This window comes from Natrix helvetica, assembly GCF_964273705.1.
Source record: "Natrix helvetica genome assembly, chromosome: 2".
Classification (NCBI taxonomy): Eukaryota; Metazoa; Chordata; class Lepidosauria; order Squamata; family Natricidae; genus Natrix; species Natrix helvetica.
In genome coordinates, this window is record NC_138552.1 from 244,346,465 (window position 1) to 244,363,462 (window position 16,998).

General features: G+C 36.1%; 2 protein-coding genes across 4 annotated transcripts in view; one reads left to right on the forward strand and one right to left on the reverse strand.

Moving 5' to 3' along the window:
* PTPN14 (protein tyrosine phosphatase non-receptor type 14) overlaps positions 1 to 6,188 on the forward strand; it is a 158,071-nt gene extending 151,883 nt beyond the window's left edge. For all 3 annotated transcript variants that reach the window (XM_081942194.1, XM_081942195.1, XM_081942193.1), the window contains exons 18-19: positions 1,485 to 1,648; positions 4,454 to 6,188. In XM_081942194.1, coding sequence (XP_081798320.1) covers positions 1,485 to 1,648; positions 4,454 to 4,582 — 293 coding nt within the window. In that variant the 3' untranslated portion in view covers positions 4,583 to 6,188. The remainder of the gene's footprint in view (positions 1 to 1,484; positions 1,649 to 4,453) is intronic.
* Positions 6,189 to 14,636: 8,448 nt separating this feature from the next.
* The window catches only part of SMYD2 (SET and MYND domain containing 2), a 39,009-nt gene continuing 36,647 nt past the window's right edge, over positions 14,637 to 16,998 (reverse strand). Inside the window, exon 12 of the mRNA XM_081944226.1 lies at positions 14,637 to 15,075. Within this exon, the coding sequence (XP_081800352.1) occupies positions 14,995 to 15,075 (81 nt within the window). The 3' untranslated portion in view covers positions 14,637 to 14,994. The remainder of the gene's footprint in view (positions 15,076 to 16,998) is intronic.

Consider the following 16,998-nt stretch of genomic DNA (forward strand, 5'->3'; position numbering starts at 1 on the left):
GATAACAAATAGATGACGATTGCATTTTCTTAATGAAATGAATCCTATTATGTTAGAAAAATAAATGTAATAACCTAACAAAATTCATTTTGTCGAGAAAACAGTGAAGAATGAATTCTGCATATGAATGTTGAATAATGAATAGTCTACATTGACCGTAGAATACCTAAATAATATTCTTATGTGCTTGTCAGGATTTCTTGTCAAAATCCAAGATTTTGCTTGGATTCTCTTAGATCAGTGTTTTCAAACTGAGTAATTATAAGATACGTGGTTTTCAACTCCCAGAATTCCCCAGCCACCATGCATTTCCATTTTTGGTTGTTGAAGTTCATACCTCTTAAAGCTGTCAAGTCTGAAAAACAGTGTCTTAGATTAACTTCTGTATTAGAGAAAAAACATATATAATAAGGCTCAGCAGCTGGTTTTCTAATCTGATTCTCCCAAAGAGAGGAACTCAGATTCTACACTTCAACATATAGAATACATAGTTGGATTGATAAAGTCACTTTAAACAACTTACCTTACTCAGAAGTGCTGACGATACATAGAAGTGGTTCTCAGAATCTCTAGCAAAAGATTCCACACTGACTGCGTAATGTGCAGAGTTATTATGAAGTTGTTCCCTTGAGAGCAGTTGCCAGGGATTGCATATAGTGGCATTTGATGGGCTGATGATCAGATTGCTTTGAAATGCTTTACTGTATACACTATAACATTTTAAGAACCTATTTGGATACAGAAGTCTCCCCACTAGAGAGGTTTTAAAATCCGCAAAGTAGCTGAAACAATTACATGAAGTTGACATCCTTCCTCTCTTCCCCTTCTGCGGATTCCAGAAGCTCTTAAAGCAGAGTCCTTGAGTAGGACTAAACAGTTTTGTGCCTTGTTTAACATCACAGATCATTGTTGCCGAGGGCTCTGTCTTTAACAACTATGGTGCAGCTAAGGGGAAACCTGATGTTTGCTTGTTTTGCTATTCAGACTTTTCACTAGGCCTAAAAATGACACCTGGAAATTGAGGGTAGGGCAGAAATACTTGAAATTCCGTCCCAATATGCAAGGTAAGGAAAGGGCCAGATGGATGGCCCCTTCCCATTAGATAGTGCTCCAGCAGGCATGTTTCTGGGAAACTTGCTGTTGTTCTGATCCCAGCCTGTTAATCACAGGAATTGCTGTAAGTAATGTCTACAGTCATCTGCTTCAGGGACCTTGGGATTTGCAAAGGGTGTAAGAGTGTGTGGGGGGGTATTTTTTTAAACAGCTGATTAATTTAAAGTCCCAAGTAGTAATCGACACCCTGCTGGCACTTACTGAATTCAGTGCGGTTTGCTGTCTAGAGGCCAAATAATTAGTGATTCCTAAGAGCTGTAAATGATCATAATTTAAAAAGAAACTTGCTCCCCTCGACTGACTTGCCATAGTTTATGTAAAACTGCAATAGATTTGGGAAATGTACTTTTTTGTTCATTCCTACCTTGCAGCCTATTTGGAAGAGATCCAGTCGGTGCGCCGTCACACCAACAGCATTCTGGACAGCAGTAATAATCGCAACCCTCCAATTGTTGTGCACTGTAGTGCTGGAGTAGGGAGGACAGGTGTGGTTATTTTGACAGAGCTTATGATTGGCTGCTTGGAACACAATGAGGTAAGTGAAAGGGTCTTCTTTAAGTTATTTATTTCTTCCTAAGAAGAGGTGCAGCCCAAAGAGTGCCACTACAGGGTGAAGTATAAATGTATGCCAGTAAAGATCCACCAATACTAAAGGGGTCATCATATTACACTGTGCCACAAAAGCAACTCTTGTGTGGCCTTAAAACCTAACAAATGTGAATTATGTAAATAGATAGGATAATCAGAATATATTTCTTATTGTGGCAAGAGCCTCAGTCAGTCATCAAAGTATCAACATAGTTTATACACACTGGCCTATGCATCTTCAAACTCACAGAGACATGAAAAAGAAATGAAGCCTAATGCCAGTGGAATGCAAAAAAAAAAAAGGGGGGGGGAGATCTTTGCAAAGCTCAAGATAAGTAAATTGACCCGTTCAGAACAACAACCATTGGTAATGATCCAGCCATCCCAGTAAAGTATGCTAATTAACATCTGTAGTGGAATAGAAAACAAATGTGTCCATTCAAATCTAAACGGAGGGAAACTTCTTAATTAGTTCTAGTTCAGCAATTTCATGGTGGAGTCTCCAAATCCCAGCTTGCAGTACAGTGAGAAAAAGAGACAAATCTCCTTCTCTCCATGAATAATTTTGCATGTCCCATCCCCCACTTGCCTTAGTTAAAGATTAAAAAAGAGAGAGATTTGAAAGCACACTGTCCAATATTTGTCCATGTCCTCTCACACGGTTTTGAAGCTTGGCTTGCAAAACAAGGATATTGTCATGGATTTGTTTTTGCAACAAATACGAAAATTAAGGCTGAAGGTGAAACACTCAGCTATTAACAGTTGGGTTGAGCCCTGCGAGTCCAAACTAGCCTACATTTTTTTTCTTGCTTAGATTGAGTTCTAACTAGCTTAGCAAAGCAATTTAGGCTGCTGTTGATCAAATTCCACACAGCAGCATTCTTTGGTAAGGTTTGAAAGTTAACAGAGTTGAGAAGAGGAAAACTGAGATCCTTATCTGTACTTGTTTAAAACAAAGAGAGCAATCTGGTGGTTCAAATAAAATGTGTTATAAGGACCTGGTGGAGGAATGATACTCATCTGAAAGTCCCAAGACAACATTACCTCTCATAATCTTCTATATTCTCTAGAGTCCCTCTGAACTATAATACTTAAATTATAGTGTGACAGAAAACTGAAATTTTAAACTTCATTGGGAGCAATAGTACTGAGTGGCACAGTGACCTAGTGGTGAAGACACTCGCTTCCCATTTGGAAGATTGAGCATTCAATCTGGGTAGCGGCAGATGTTTCTCTTCTAGGATGCAAAAAAAAAATCTGCTGTGAACTCCGCATGGTGTGGAGAAAGGCATCCGGCTAGTAAACTCTCAGTTCCACCCAGTTGCCCCAATTCTACCCTGAATTAAAAGATTACAGAGTCATAAAAAGAGAATTTATTGGGAGCATTAATACTAATTGTGTTTAATTTACAGTAAGTTTAACAAATCAGATTTGAAGTTTTGCATTATCAGATTTCAGTGTGCTACTCAAAGTAGCTCTTCACCCCAAAATAGATAAAAGTATATTATGATGTTGTTCAAACATAGGGTGCCATCAGTGAAGATCAACATGAATTAGTATTATATATGCTGAACTTGTTTGAACCTCTAGGTGATGGGAATAGCACTGGGAAAGAACTGTGCTACTTACAATAATCCTAGAAAATTAGAATCGGAGTGAATTTTGAAATCAGTTACTCCAACCCTTTTTCCAGGAGTAGCTAATACAGGAGTGCCCTAATACAGTTCCATTGTTGAACAGCTCTTATCATTAGGATATTTTTCTGTTGTCCAATCAAAATCCGCATTATCCATTCAGCTCACTGTTTTTTGCCTTCTAGACAACAGCAAACAAGTTTTCTACAACTTCAGTAAAACAGTCTTTCAACTGTCCTATTTAAAGACAACTATCTCATATCTCTGTTGTAAAACATGGTCAAATTTAGGTAGAATAACAACTTTTGACATTTATCAGAGAAACAAAGGAACAACAGTGGCAAGTGAATACAAAAATACAAATACACCTCTTAGCTTTTGCAATTCTTTGGCAAAGAGGGTCCAGGAGGAAGAGTGATATAAAAATGTTTATGCAGTCTTCTTCCTATGTTTGCCTCACTAGTGACTGCAAGGCAGTAAAACTGGAGTTCTAAATATATCTTGTTAAGTATCATTCTAATAAGTTGTCTTTAGATGTCTTTTTTGACTTAACTGACACATTTTTTAAAAAATCAGAATGGCCCTTCTGAGGCTATTGTTAATTATTGGATTTATATTAGTTGCAGAATATGAGTTGAACCATTTCTTTTCTTGCTATGACACAGGTAACTTATCCACTAAAACAAATATTTGCTAATGATCTGAATAATTCACTTTTCTTGTTCTTTTCTTTCACATGAAAACTCTTCCCATGAATAAAGAAACATCTTATGTGTCTCTGATACAATTTAGAGCACAAGAGAAATGAAACTAAATGGCCCTCTAATCTATAGGGAAGGAGAAGAATGTTGTCCAGTTTAATTTTAGGTTGATACTTCCTAAGTTGGTATGCAAACCTGGACTTACTTGCTCTTCTGTATTTATATTTATCCTACTGTGGTGATTCCCAGAAAAAAAGGAAGCCATTAACTGATACAACAATGGGATTTAATGGTGCAGAATAAGAATTAAAATGAGAGGTTTGAAGAAAGTGAATGCAACAGTTGTATGACTCCTACATTATTTTGTTTAGCTTTACAATGATAATATTGCTATGAATTTTCTCTACCTCTTTGCAGAAAGTAGATGTTCCAGTGATGCTTCAACATCTGAGGGAACAGAGAATGTTCATGATCCAAACTATCGCACAGTATAAATTTGTCTACCAAGTCCTCATCTTATTTCTACAAAATTCCAGGCTCATTTAACATCTTCAAAAGAGAGACAGCCTCTTTTTCATTCACTTATTTAGACAGCCTTTTTGGTTTGGCTGAGAATCACCCTACTACAAAGCTTCTTGCTTTGCGGTGTTTTGTGACACCTGATCAAAATTGCTTCAATGATAAGGACACTTTGTTCTTCTTGCAGATGATTTTATATGAGATAATTTATTTTTTTTAAATGATGTGTGAACTTTCTTAATTGGTGGAACGTGGGGTAACCTTAAAATGACAGAACCACATTGGACACATCTCTTCATTGTAATCTGTCTTTAGGACGGGAAATAATCCTATCTGGAGATGTTCTCTTGACCATTGCATTTCTATATGACATGCATGGCAGCTCTGCTATTTTATTGTATTCTATTTTATTTTTGTGAAAAAAATATTTAGCAATCTGTTTTCAGGGCTGTGCACATAGAAGAAAAACCAGCTTAAAATAGTATTTGACTTTTGTTCAAATTTAAAAGCAGATATATGTCTATAATATTATTGAAAAGGAACAAGCTTTTGCCATCAATGATACATGCAGTGCCTTACAGAATAGCAGTGGGATTTCCAATAAGCTCAAGATTTCAAGGGTTGAGTACTAAGCAAGTATGATTATACTGGTAGTACCTTGATGGTGGATAGTAGCAATATTTAAAGCTATAAAATAGCTGAAATACTGGAAAGAGATCCATTCTAAGAAGTATTGAAGGGTGTGAGCAACATCTAATCAATCCTAAATCCTACAGTTGATGGTGTATCTTGAGTCTAGAAATTGCCCTGCAGGTGACGTGAAATACCCAGATCAGGGGCATATTTCAAGTCAAATTATTCTTTGAATCATACAGAGTAAATCTGAAGATTTTTTCTATTGTTCGCCATATTTTGGTAAAATATTTTGTTGGTGGATGCTGATAGTGGCAGAGTCACCCTTTCTGTGACCTCCTGTCTGTTCTCTCCTTCTAAGGGAGAGGTATATATTGAACATGGTTGTGTAGCTCTTTTTAGAAATCTTACTAGGTTAATATACAAACAGTTTTTGAGGTTAATTTTGGCTTACCATAAACCAATAAACTACCCGTAGCCTAGGACAGCAGGTATAAGGACATGACAGTTCAAAGTGTTTTAAAAACATCAATTTAAATGAATAGGAAATTCTAACTCTTACTGATTTAGTATTGTTTGCAAAAGAGAATGTTCTAGTGGTTTGGATATGTGCCCTAAGTGTCTTCAGGCTCTAAAAACCCCTGTGCAGTTTGTGTCTGCAGGCTCTGTTGTGTGGCTGCTATGCAGTACGTGGATTCACAAATAATTTGTAATCATCTCCACATAATATAACAATTATGTTAAAGTAGACTTTTTGTTTATTGCCCCTGAAAAATCAGGTGACAGACAGATTGTCAACATAGACAAAATCTATGTTGTCGCTAGGAATTGACAGCGACTTGATGGTACATTATCATTGATCCATTTATCTCAACGGTGTCCACTCTGATTTGCCATCGCTCTCCAAGGTCCTGATTCAAATTATTTCCCCCCCTCCCACTGAACAATATGATTTGCACATCAAAACATCCATCTGACATTGAGTTATTATAACTAGTTTATATATATATATATATATATATATATATATATATATATATATATATATATATATATATATATATATATATATATATATATATATATATATATATATATATATATATATATATATATATATATATATTCTATTAAAAGAGATGAAGTTATTTTTGTGACTAAACTATACATTAAAATTGAATATATATAAAAATGATATCAAAGCAGCAGTCACACTTTCTACAGCATGCTTTCTTTTAGATGAACACACAAAGTGACATGGCAGGCAGTTTCTTGAATAGAAGAGGCATTCCCATCGTATATCTGATGGGGAAAATATGTCTTAACGTAATGTTTGACGTCTGTGTTTTATCTATATTTATGTTACACAGGTAATCCTTGACTTACAACCACAATTGGGTCCAACATTTCCATTGGTAAGCAAGGCAGTTGTTAAGTGAATTGTGCCTTATTTTAAACCTTTTTTGCGATAGTTGTTTAGTGAGTCATTGCCATTGTTAAGCAAATCATGCAGTTACTAAGTGCAAGCTGCTTTCCCCCATTGCTTGTTGGAAGCCAGCTGGGAATTTAACAAATGGCAATCACATGACACTAGAACAGTGCAACTGTCGTAAATATTTGCCAGTTGCCAAGCACCCAGATTTTGATCACATGACTATGGGGATGCTACATCAGTTGTGTGAAAAACAGTCATAAGTCATTTTTTTCAGTGCCATTGTAACTTGAAATGGTCACTAAATGAAGGTTGAGGGAAGAGGGAGTTTTCTTCGCACCCACAAGAGATCCAAGTCCAGCCCTCCTTGAATTCTGTTGACTCTCATCTACTTCCAATTTACTTGGATAATTAGTAGCTCAGATTCTTGTAAAGTGCATTAGCATGCAGACATTTGAACCACCTTGACTCCTGATTTCTTGCACCTGATGTGAATGACTATAAGCCAAGGATTATTTGTACTATATTTTACATAGTACATACTTTTATTTATTTTTTAAAGAATCTGCAGTTTCTTTGTAGGGATTAAACCTGTCTATATTGATCTCCGAAGGATTTACTTCTAAGTATATATAGATAGGCTTAGCTTATTTTAGTGCCTTCACATGTTAAATCTGATCAATTCACCCCAACCTTAGTAAGAAAAAAGACAGAATTCAAGCCACCTTAAATGTTTAGGAAAAGAATATATAGAGAATGTCTTCTGTTGATGCTCCTTTAGAGACTCTTATTTCTTTAATGTGCAGTTTCCAGTCCAGCATATCTTTGCCAATGCCAACATATCTCTTGTTAAATTAGCTGAAACCATTTAAAGTCTTTTAGTGGCATCTGCGTGATAATTGAACAGAGACGCTTTGTATCTGGGAAGCTAGCCAAGGAATAAACCTTGAAGCAAAGTGTATTAAATTAGTTATCTCATTATAGTTTTTTGAATAATTTCCTAATGATGAATTAAGTTTGAAACCAGAACTGTCAAGTCCCATTGCTCTATTTGGCCTGACAGGTAGGGAGTTAGAAAAAGAAAATAATCCCCTCCAAGGTCTGATTGCTCTGAGATTTAGGATGTGATCAGTATAGTCTTGGCTGTTCTAGAAGTATGCAAACCAAAAGAATTTATTTAATAAGCAGACATAATGGATACTAAAAAAGGAAATATTGATGAGAAATTGCCAAGGCGTTTTGTCACAATGCATACCTATCTTGCACACATAATAGCAAGGGAAAACTTCCTGCAGTTAAATGCCCAAAACCAAGCCACTAATACTAATATAATAAAGACCCATTACTAATGTAATAAGGAACCATTTTCACACTATGACTACAAGGACAATGATGTTCAAAGAAAAAATTTAAGACTATTAAGGCACATATTTGTGTGTGATTTTCGGAATATAAGACACACCTTTTTCCCTCAAAAAAGATGCTGAAAACCTGGGTGCATCTTATACACTGAATGCAACATTTTTGGCCTCCCGAAACCCCGCCCCCTTTACCAAAAGGGCCGTGCATAGCCTTTAGGAGGCTTTCAGAGTGCTCCTGGGGAGGGCAGAAATGAGGGGGAAATGACCTGGTTTTTGCTCAATTTTGCCCCCCAGCCCCCAGGAGCCTTCTAAAGGCTATTCATGTCCTTTTTTCTGGAAAAAAACCATTTTTGTGGGGAAAAAAACTTTTTTTAAAATTTGCTTCTTCAAAATCTTGGTGTGTCTTATACTCTGGTGCATCTTATACTCTGAAAAATATGGTAATGCCTCCCAGTTTTAAGTCCGATGCCTTAACCACTACACCAAATGGCGCTTTCTTAAGTTTATGTTGTATTTAATATAGCAATTTAGTACATTTTGAATTATCTTTGAATTATCATTGATCTCTTGATCGAAAGATAAAATTCTTCCCATGAACACCCCTGTTGTCACAGATCGCTTCTGCCATAAACATTACTACTCAAAGTTGCAACCAAAAGGGCATTACTAACTTGTAAATCCAAAACATTAAGATAAAGACAGTAGTTACTGAAGAGGCACAGCTTTGTAATCTGATTGTCCTAAAATCACTCATGAGGGATATACATATAAAACCATGCTATTTACTTTTTATGTTGTAGATAAAATTTATTGTATCCTTTCTAGATTCTGATAACTAGTTATTGGTGGTGATATTGGTTGCTTTAATATATTCCTTCTGGGCTTTCACATTTTGGCAGCAAATTTCTACATTCATATTGTTTTTCCAAATCTAACTTAAATATTACCTATACCCATAAAGCCTATCCTACAACGGTTCAATTCTTAAATAATACCATAAATCATTATTAACTAAAAATCCACTTAAAACTTCCCATTACCTTGAAAACAGAGATTCCTCCATATACTATAAGTGCAGTTAACAGTGATTGAATACATTATTTCAAATCAAGCTATTAATCTGCTTTTAATTCAATACTATATTTACACTGTCCAGTATATTTCAGACGTTCATGTAACAGAGACTATATTTTAGAAAAAGGGCTACCACAATTACCGGTATGTGTCTACATATGCTTAACGGTTGGAGTTACAATGCATTTTACCTGGACAATACTGGATAGGCCTTCCTCATCTGGACTCCATTGGGCATCCCATTTTCAGATCATTTAACTCATTTGTATGTTGATGTAGATACTTTTTAGAATGCCTTCTCATGATATATATTCCATTGTAGCACCGAAGTGCAAAACCAAACATATATCCAAACTTTGTCCTCAAATCATTGTTTATACATTTGTAGATGCTCTGACCTTGCACTAAATTCTTTCAGCTTTTTTTAGTGTTGGCCATATAAAATAAAATGAAATTGATACTAATTGTTAAGTAATTGGGATATAATCATGTTCCATAGTAAGGAAATTATTTTAACTCACAGCTTTGCACCTTTGTTAGCTTATACACCATACGTGAATTTGTGATTAGTCTCTGATTCAGTTATTCTATTTGTTTTTATAACAACAGTCTCTATTTCTTTAGCAAAACAAGACGAAGGTCTCCTATAATACAAATCATAGTTTCAGCTAGAAAAGATTTCATCCACAAGTTAATTTAATGTAGGAAGTTGTGTCAAAGAATTATTGACAATGGTTTCGGCTTACATAAATTTGTAAAGGATGAGCCTATACTCATTGGTATATTTGAAGTCATTTTTATTTAGTGAAATGCCCCCAAAAATTGAAATTATAAGTCTAGGCTATTACTTTAGCCATACTTAGATATATCACCATTACATATTTGAAACATAATTCACTTTATGGATTAACACCTCACAGTTAATAAACCATAGAAATAAACCACCTTGGGTTACAGCTTTAGGCTTCACATCGCAGGACAAAGAGGGACTACTTGCAGTTCCAGGGTTGCCAACAATCCCTTGTTTTATACTCCCCCCACCCCTTCTGAGCAGTACTGCTAATATTGGCATAAATCTCATATTTGGGAAACTGTACAGCAAGTTGTATGAATGAGTAAAAAAAAAAGAACCTTTCCAAAAGAAGAGAAAGAAACTCTTAACCTCTAAAACAGTGGTAGTCAACCTGGTCCCTACCGCCCACTAGTGGGCATTCCAGCTTTCATGGTGGGCGGTAGGGGTTTGCTGTAACTCTGCTTTATAAATGTTATAAAGTAAAGTTACTTCCCTACTATATAAATCACCATTACCGTGGAACCGGTGGGCAGTTAGAAAATTTTACTACTAACAGAGATACAAAAGTGGGCGGTAGGTATAAAAAGGTTGACTACCCCTGCTCTAAAACATGTTGAGAGGTATTCCTAGCTGCTAAAAGATATCACAGCCCTCTGTCCTAGAAGCCCTATGCCTGATAGGTGGCATGCCTCTTCGGCCATTGTTTTGTAAGATGGCAGAGAGCTGCTGAACATTGGGCAACTATGCAGCATTTGGAAAATGCCCTGTGCGCTAAAGATAGCTCTACAAAGTTAATTGTTTGACTATTACTTTTAAAATGAATTTCTGTGCTGTGTTAAGACTTCTCTATATCCATATATTTCAAATAGCTTGTATTTGTCTTGATTTTTTTTTTTTGAGCCTGCCACAGAAGTTTGCAAACTGCCTTGAATGCCATTCTGTAATATTTTCTTTTGTAAACAATTAGAATGGAATGTAAACTTTCATTCCAACAGTAAATTTGAACTCTCTTCATTGTTAGCATAGGGTCTAGAAATGAGTTCATCACTGACGTTTTCTGAAATCTTATATGTCTATATCTGTGTGTGTGCTGCTATTCAGTTCTAAAAAGCATTAGTACACTAGAAGATGCAAAGTAACAATAATTGTCTCCTGAGATCACCACCTGTATCAACTTAGTACCTTAAAACAAGTATCTTAAGTGGGTATTTCACAAACAGGCTCTATATGGATGTCCCTAAGCTATACCAAATATATACCAAGTTTGTGTTCCAGAAATTAACATACTAAATACATTTTACATCATTGGTTTGTTCTTGTTCTGGTTTACTGCAGTATTTTTATTCCTCACTTGAGAATTACATTATCAACTTAAATCCATCATCGAAAAAAAACCTTATTTCTTAAATATACATTTTGTAAACAATTAAGTTCAGTCATTTTATGAATTCACTATGGTTGCCATAATCCATCTCCTATTTTTTGTACCATTGAAAGCCTTAAAAAAACCTATGCATGCCATTTTATATTTGTATCAGTACATAAGCTTATGCTTGTTGGTTTCTTTTGTATAAAAGCAGTTGACTTTTTGACAGTATTTTGCACTTTCTCTGCTTTCCTTTGGTTTTTATAATTTTTTCTTCAGCATATAATTGCAATATGTTTTTTTACATATTACACTGCCTTTTTGTAAATATTTGCAATATAAGAAAATTTTGATTCAAGCTTTGTTTTGTAAAAGATTATGCTTAGCCTTCTTATTATGCAATAAATTTTTTTTCAACTTTCTAATAATCAGTGTATTGATTTTAAAACATTGGCTGTGACTATTTTGTATATGCTGTTCAGTGGTAGCCTAGAAGTGGAGCTCTTGCCTCAGAATCAGGAGGTTGTGAGTTCAATCCTAGGTAGAAGCAGATATTTCTCTCTCTGGGCATGATGAGAATATATCTGCTGAATATAACACCAGTGCGGTGACAGGAAGGGCATCTGGCCAGTAAACACTCAGCTCAGTTGCTGAGACTCCACCCCTCAAGGGATTATGTGGGGGTCATTTAAAAGAAGACGATGACATGAGTGACTGGCCCAAAACCACCCAGCTGGCTTTCCATGCACAGTCTCCAGGATATGTGCTGAATGAGAAAAGGCAGCTGTTAAATTTGCCTAATTAAGTTTGTGTAAAAATAACTGAATGCCCTGTGTATGGAGGGAGGAAAGGTTGGAGAGACTTATTTGTTACATGTTCCCATGCCTTCTCTAGACAAGTAGCATAAGAAAAACATCCAACAATTTACTGGGTTTCAGCAGAGTAATAAATAACCACTTCAAAGAATAGCAAAGTCAGTCACATTCAAGAAGATGCTTTACTTTTAACATATATACAAGCATACACAAATTACAAAATGAAAAGGTATATTGATTCATATACCATATTAGAAGATGAATTAGTATGCTGTTTCTAATCATTTTAAGAGTTTAAAAATGTTGAGGGAATAAGTTAGCATTTTCCAAATAAGTAGGGGAAGGCACTATGGAAATGATACCACAGAATACAGGTATCTGCAGACGCAGCTGGTAGAACAGGAAGATGCATAGCTTTCAAGAGAGAGAGAAGAATTAGTAAGTGACAAGAATTATCTTGTTTCAGATCCAGGAAGATAGGACTTTCACACTTTGATTCATCAAAAATACTAATACACTATTGGCACTAGGTACTTTCCATTCTTCTGGTCTCACAATTTTTTAAAAGAAAATGTTCCAAATTATTTAGGCACTTTTAGACATGTAGAAATAATATCAATTATGTCCTTTGTGGGTCTTAATCCATTCTTTAAAAGATACAGTCCTGGAGTCAGGCTTGATTTCTTGTTACTGACAAGGTTTCTAGCAACAGCACATAAATTCTTCTTTTAGATAATGCAAAGTGTTCCAAAACAACTTTTTGGACTTTCCAGTGTGGTTTTCGGTTTTGGGACTTTCTAGTCATCTCCCATGTAAAAATAATCTGGGTCTGAACCTGCTTAACTTTTTGAAGCTTAGGGTCAATTAAGGTCCCGTGATAATTTCTGTCATTCAAACAAGCCTCTATAACTCTAGACAATCAGCAGAAAAAGTTCCGTTTGAGACTAAGATTGTTCATTGTCTTGGCAGCTTTAGTGTCAACACTGTCCATCCCACTTGCTGCAATGAGGTTTGAGAAATGCTTTGCATCTGTTGTTGAAACATAACGTTACCCAACAATCAGCATTTGTTTAAAGTGGTGCTGTAAGAAAGCATCAAGTATGAAGAAAAGGCCCATCTGTTTGGAAATTACAATTCGTTCAAGTCTGGAGACAGGAGAATATTTGTAGCTCAGGTTGTAGATTTAGGCACGTTTGTCCTCCCGAGCTTGCTGCTTCCCTCCCAGATGTTTCATTACCAAACTAGGTAACATCTTCAGCGGGATACAAATATCAAAGACAGAACACGGAAGGAAGACGGTACCAACGTAATATACAGAATCAGTTGCAGCTATTATAACCAGTTCTACTCGGGCAGACAGGACAACAGTTAAAAACCAGAATCCATGAATACCAGCTGGCTGTCAAACGGCATGACTCAAAGTCCCTGATTGGCAGTCAAACCAACAACAAACAGTGTTTCAACTGGGATGAAGCCAAAGTCATCGGCCACACCAATCAGGTGTGAGTTTATCAAAGCCTGGCATTCTGCCAATGGGTCCATCAACAAACACATTGACATAGAACCAGCGTACAAACCAATAAGGAAGCGGACTATCCAAACCACCAACCAACCACAGAACTGATTTTCCTCCAACTATTGAATTTCATGCCTCCTAGCAACCAATCAGAAGTCATAAGACCAGAATCAGTCTTGTGATTCAACCAGTCTTGTGATCCAATCCATCTTGTAATTCAAACCAACCACCCAGGACCTATATAACAAACAAGATACTTTGCCCCAAAACCTTGCTGAAGATGTTACCCAGTTGGTAACAAAATGTCTAGGAGCCAAGCAGCAAGCTCAGAGGACGTACCTGCCTAAATCATTCAAGTTTCTTTCCAATTAAACATATACCATAGAATTACTCTGAATATACTTTTAGTGTTTAGTTTAACTGATCAGCTTTATATTTGAATTTTTAAGAGAATACATTGCCTTTAATTGGAAGAAGCAAAATTAAGCTGAATAAAATCCACCATGTGTAGCTTTCCCATGCAGTATCAAAACACTGAATACTGCTATTCATATCAGAAAAGGATATTTCTTAAGGTTTAACTTCTATTTAAACAATCTGCACTGAATTCTATTCGGTATCTTTATGGCCAAATGAGCAGAAGGCACTTGGCAAATGTATGCTTCTTAAAATACATGTAGATGAGTATCAGCTAAATGTTTTTTTCAAAGACCACAAATACAGTAAAGGTATTTCCAGATGTGGAAACTATCTATTCCTATTAAGAAACAGGAATAGATCATTGACAAGCCTCCATTTTTTCCATATTATTAAACCAGGTATGCTAAGTTATACAGCCATTCACAATGCTTAGAAAATATATGAAGTATTCGCAATCCCTAAATGTATTATTAGCACAAACTTGAATAAGCATAATAAGAATATAATTAGAGACAAAATATATGCAACATCAACAATCAAGTTGTATATGTAATAGTCTTGAACTTGAACTTTTGAGATGCACGGTGTGTAATTACATTTAAAAGTTACAAAAATGGTACCCAGAATGTTTTTTATACACCGAAATCACAATAACGAGGCAAACAAGCAAGTCAGGTCAAGCAGTGTTGTCCAAATTTAATTAGTCATTTTGCATAAGATACAATACATTAAACTCAATTGAGAAAAGAACTGGTCATTTTTGCACATGATCAATCAAAGGCATTAGCTGTGTGAAACCATGGCATTTTCTTAGGGAGGAAAAGGCATTCAGAATTAATTTATCAAGGCTCAAGATATTTCACATAGACCTCAGAGAATGGAAGAGGCAAGGCCCAAATGCACCACATGTTTGTCATTCCAATTATTTTACAGAAAAGCTTTCATTCCGCGTCAATTTTCAAAGCACTCCTGAAGTTTCCATAGCAAGGCTTTTAAAGAAAGGTTGAAGGATTACATAGATTCAAAGACTCAGTGGGTCTCTAATTCCTTTTTGATCTCTATAACGTATGGATGATCTTTCCCATGCGCTATCTCCATGATAGCGATTGCCTGCAAAAGGGGGGGAAAATACAATTGATTCAGACAGCCTTGGTTTATGAAATATGCTCGTCAGGGATTCCAAAGAGTCAGAAACCTCTGGCTGGTTTTTGTCCTCTTAAATGTACCCCATTGAAAACAGCCCATTTGATTGTAAGTATCAAACCGTATTCTATACACAGTACCTTTGATCCTGAGAGATCTCTGAGCTCTTTTGAAAGGCACAGAAAAGCAAAAAGTTAAATGACATTATATCTGCTTTTCTGTTCCAAACTTGAGAGGACTTTTGCCTAGGGCTGTTCGAGCCACATTTGGCCCTGATTATATTAAAAAAAAAACTGTATTACAAGATGGAGTTTGGGTAGTCAGGAAGAATGGGTCATGCTCCCTCTGTAACCTGTGACCATATAAGTACTGTAATCTTGTCCTTAGCCCGTGCTAAGACCTTGTAATCATTTGTGCCACAATTAGCAGGGAAGTACTTGTACTTATAAATTGTGACAATTTAGTTAAAATATTTCAACAGATTTAAGGTTAATACTTTATTTTTATTCATTTATTCATTTTCTCTTTTTATTCTTTTTATAAAAAATACGAGGCAATAAACATACCTAAAAGGGATTAATGATCCACCTTGATGATTCCCAGTTACGTTCAGTTAACAGCCCCACCAAAAGTGAATAGGATTAAATTGAAGTTATTATATATGTAGACTGTCGTCTACGTGGGGCTGCCCTTGGAAGACCATCTAGAGCAGAGCAGTCCTGTGTGCCAGATCTAAGCACCCCACGGGCCTTGAGTTTACACCCCTGATCTAGAGGCTTCAATTGGTCCAGAATGCAGCAGTGCAGGCAGTGATGGGACTACCTCGGTACGGCCTTACAAAGCCTCAGCTTCACAAGCTGTACTGGTTGCCAGTTTGCTTTCAGGTGCAATTCAAGGTGTGGTTGCTATCTATAAAACCCTAAAAGGCATAGGGACTAGTTGTCTCCTGAAAGATCAATCTGGCAAGATTGGCGCACTCCAGATTCCTTTGATTAAACAATGCTATGTATTGGGACCCCAGAAGCCATTTTGTCTGTAGAAGTGCTTTGCCGTCCGGAATGAGTTTCCACCTGATATTCAAATGACCCCCGTTTTTCAAAGGCCTCTCAAGATGTGGCTTCTTACACAGGCCTTTGGCAAGTGTGATTGAAGCACCTTTTTTCTCTTCTTTTTCTTTGTTTCCATCTGGGTTTGTTATTTCTGTCATCTTTATTCTTTTGCTGTTGTTATTATTTCCTTGTTTGTAAATGTTTTTAACAATTGCTAGCCTGTCCAGAGTCACTGAGAGTTGGGTGGCTTATACATTTTGATAATGATGATGATGATAATGATAATATTTATATTACAGATGCTTCCCTGAAGATACTTTCAATTGGAAAAGCGCAACCAACTAGAATCAGATAGTATATAGCATGTAAAACAATCTTTTGGGGGTAATGCTACATCACTGGATATAATTAATAATAAAAATTATTCAGACACAACAAGGAGAGGATACAATTGACAATTTGTCACAAAGCATCTTTCCCAAGGTACCGAATTAATATGTATGCAATTTAAAATCAGTATGTAATATGAAGTGATCATGGAATTAGCTAGTGGCAGAGGATTGAAAGAAATTCACGAAGGTGAAATCTCAGGTTAATTCTAAAGCAAATCAGCAAGATTGGCCATGAATTAATTTAGGTGGAATCACGCAAAGTACCAAAAATCAGAGATAAACATCTTTCATCTTACGTGACTCGTCAACTTAATTTAGATGAACTGTCCTCTTGAATTAAGGCTGATGTATGATTTATGTAAGCTGCTTTCTGTAGTAGTTGTTTGTCGATCATAAAGGTCAGCAATTCGGCGGTTCAAATCCCTAGTGCCGCCTAACGGAATGAGCTC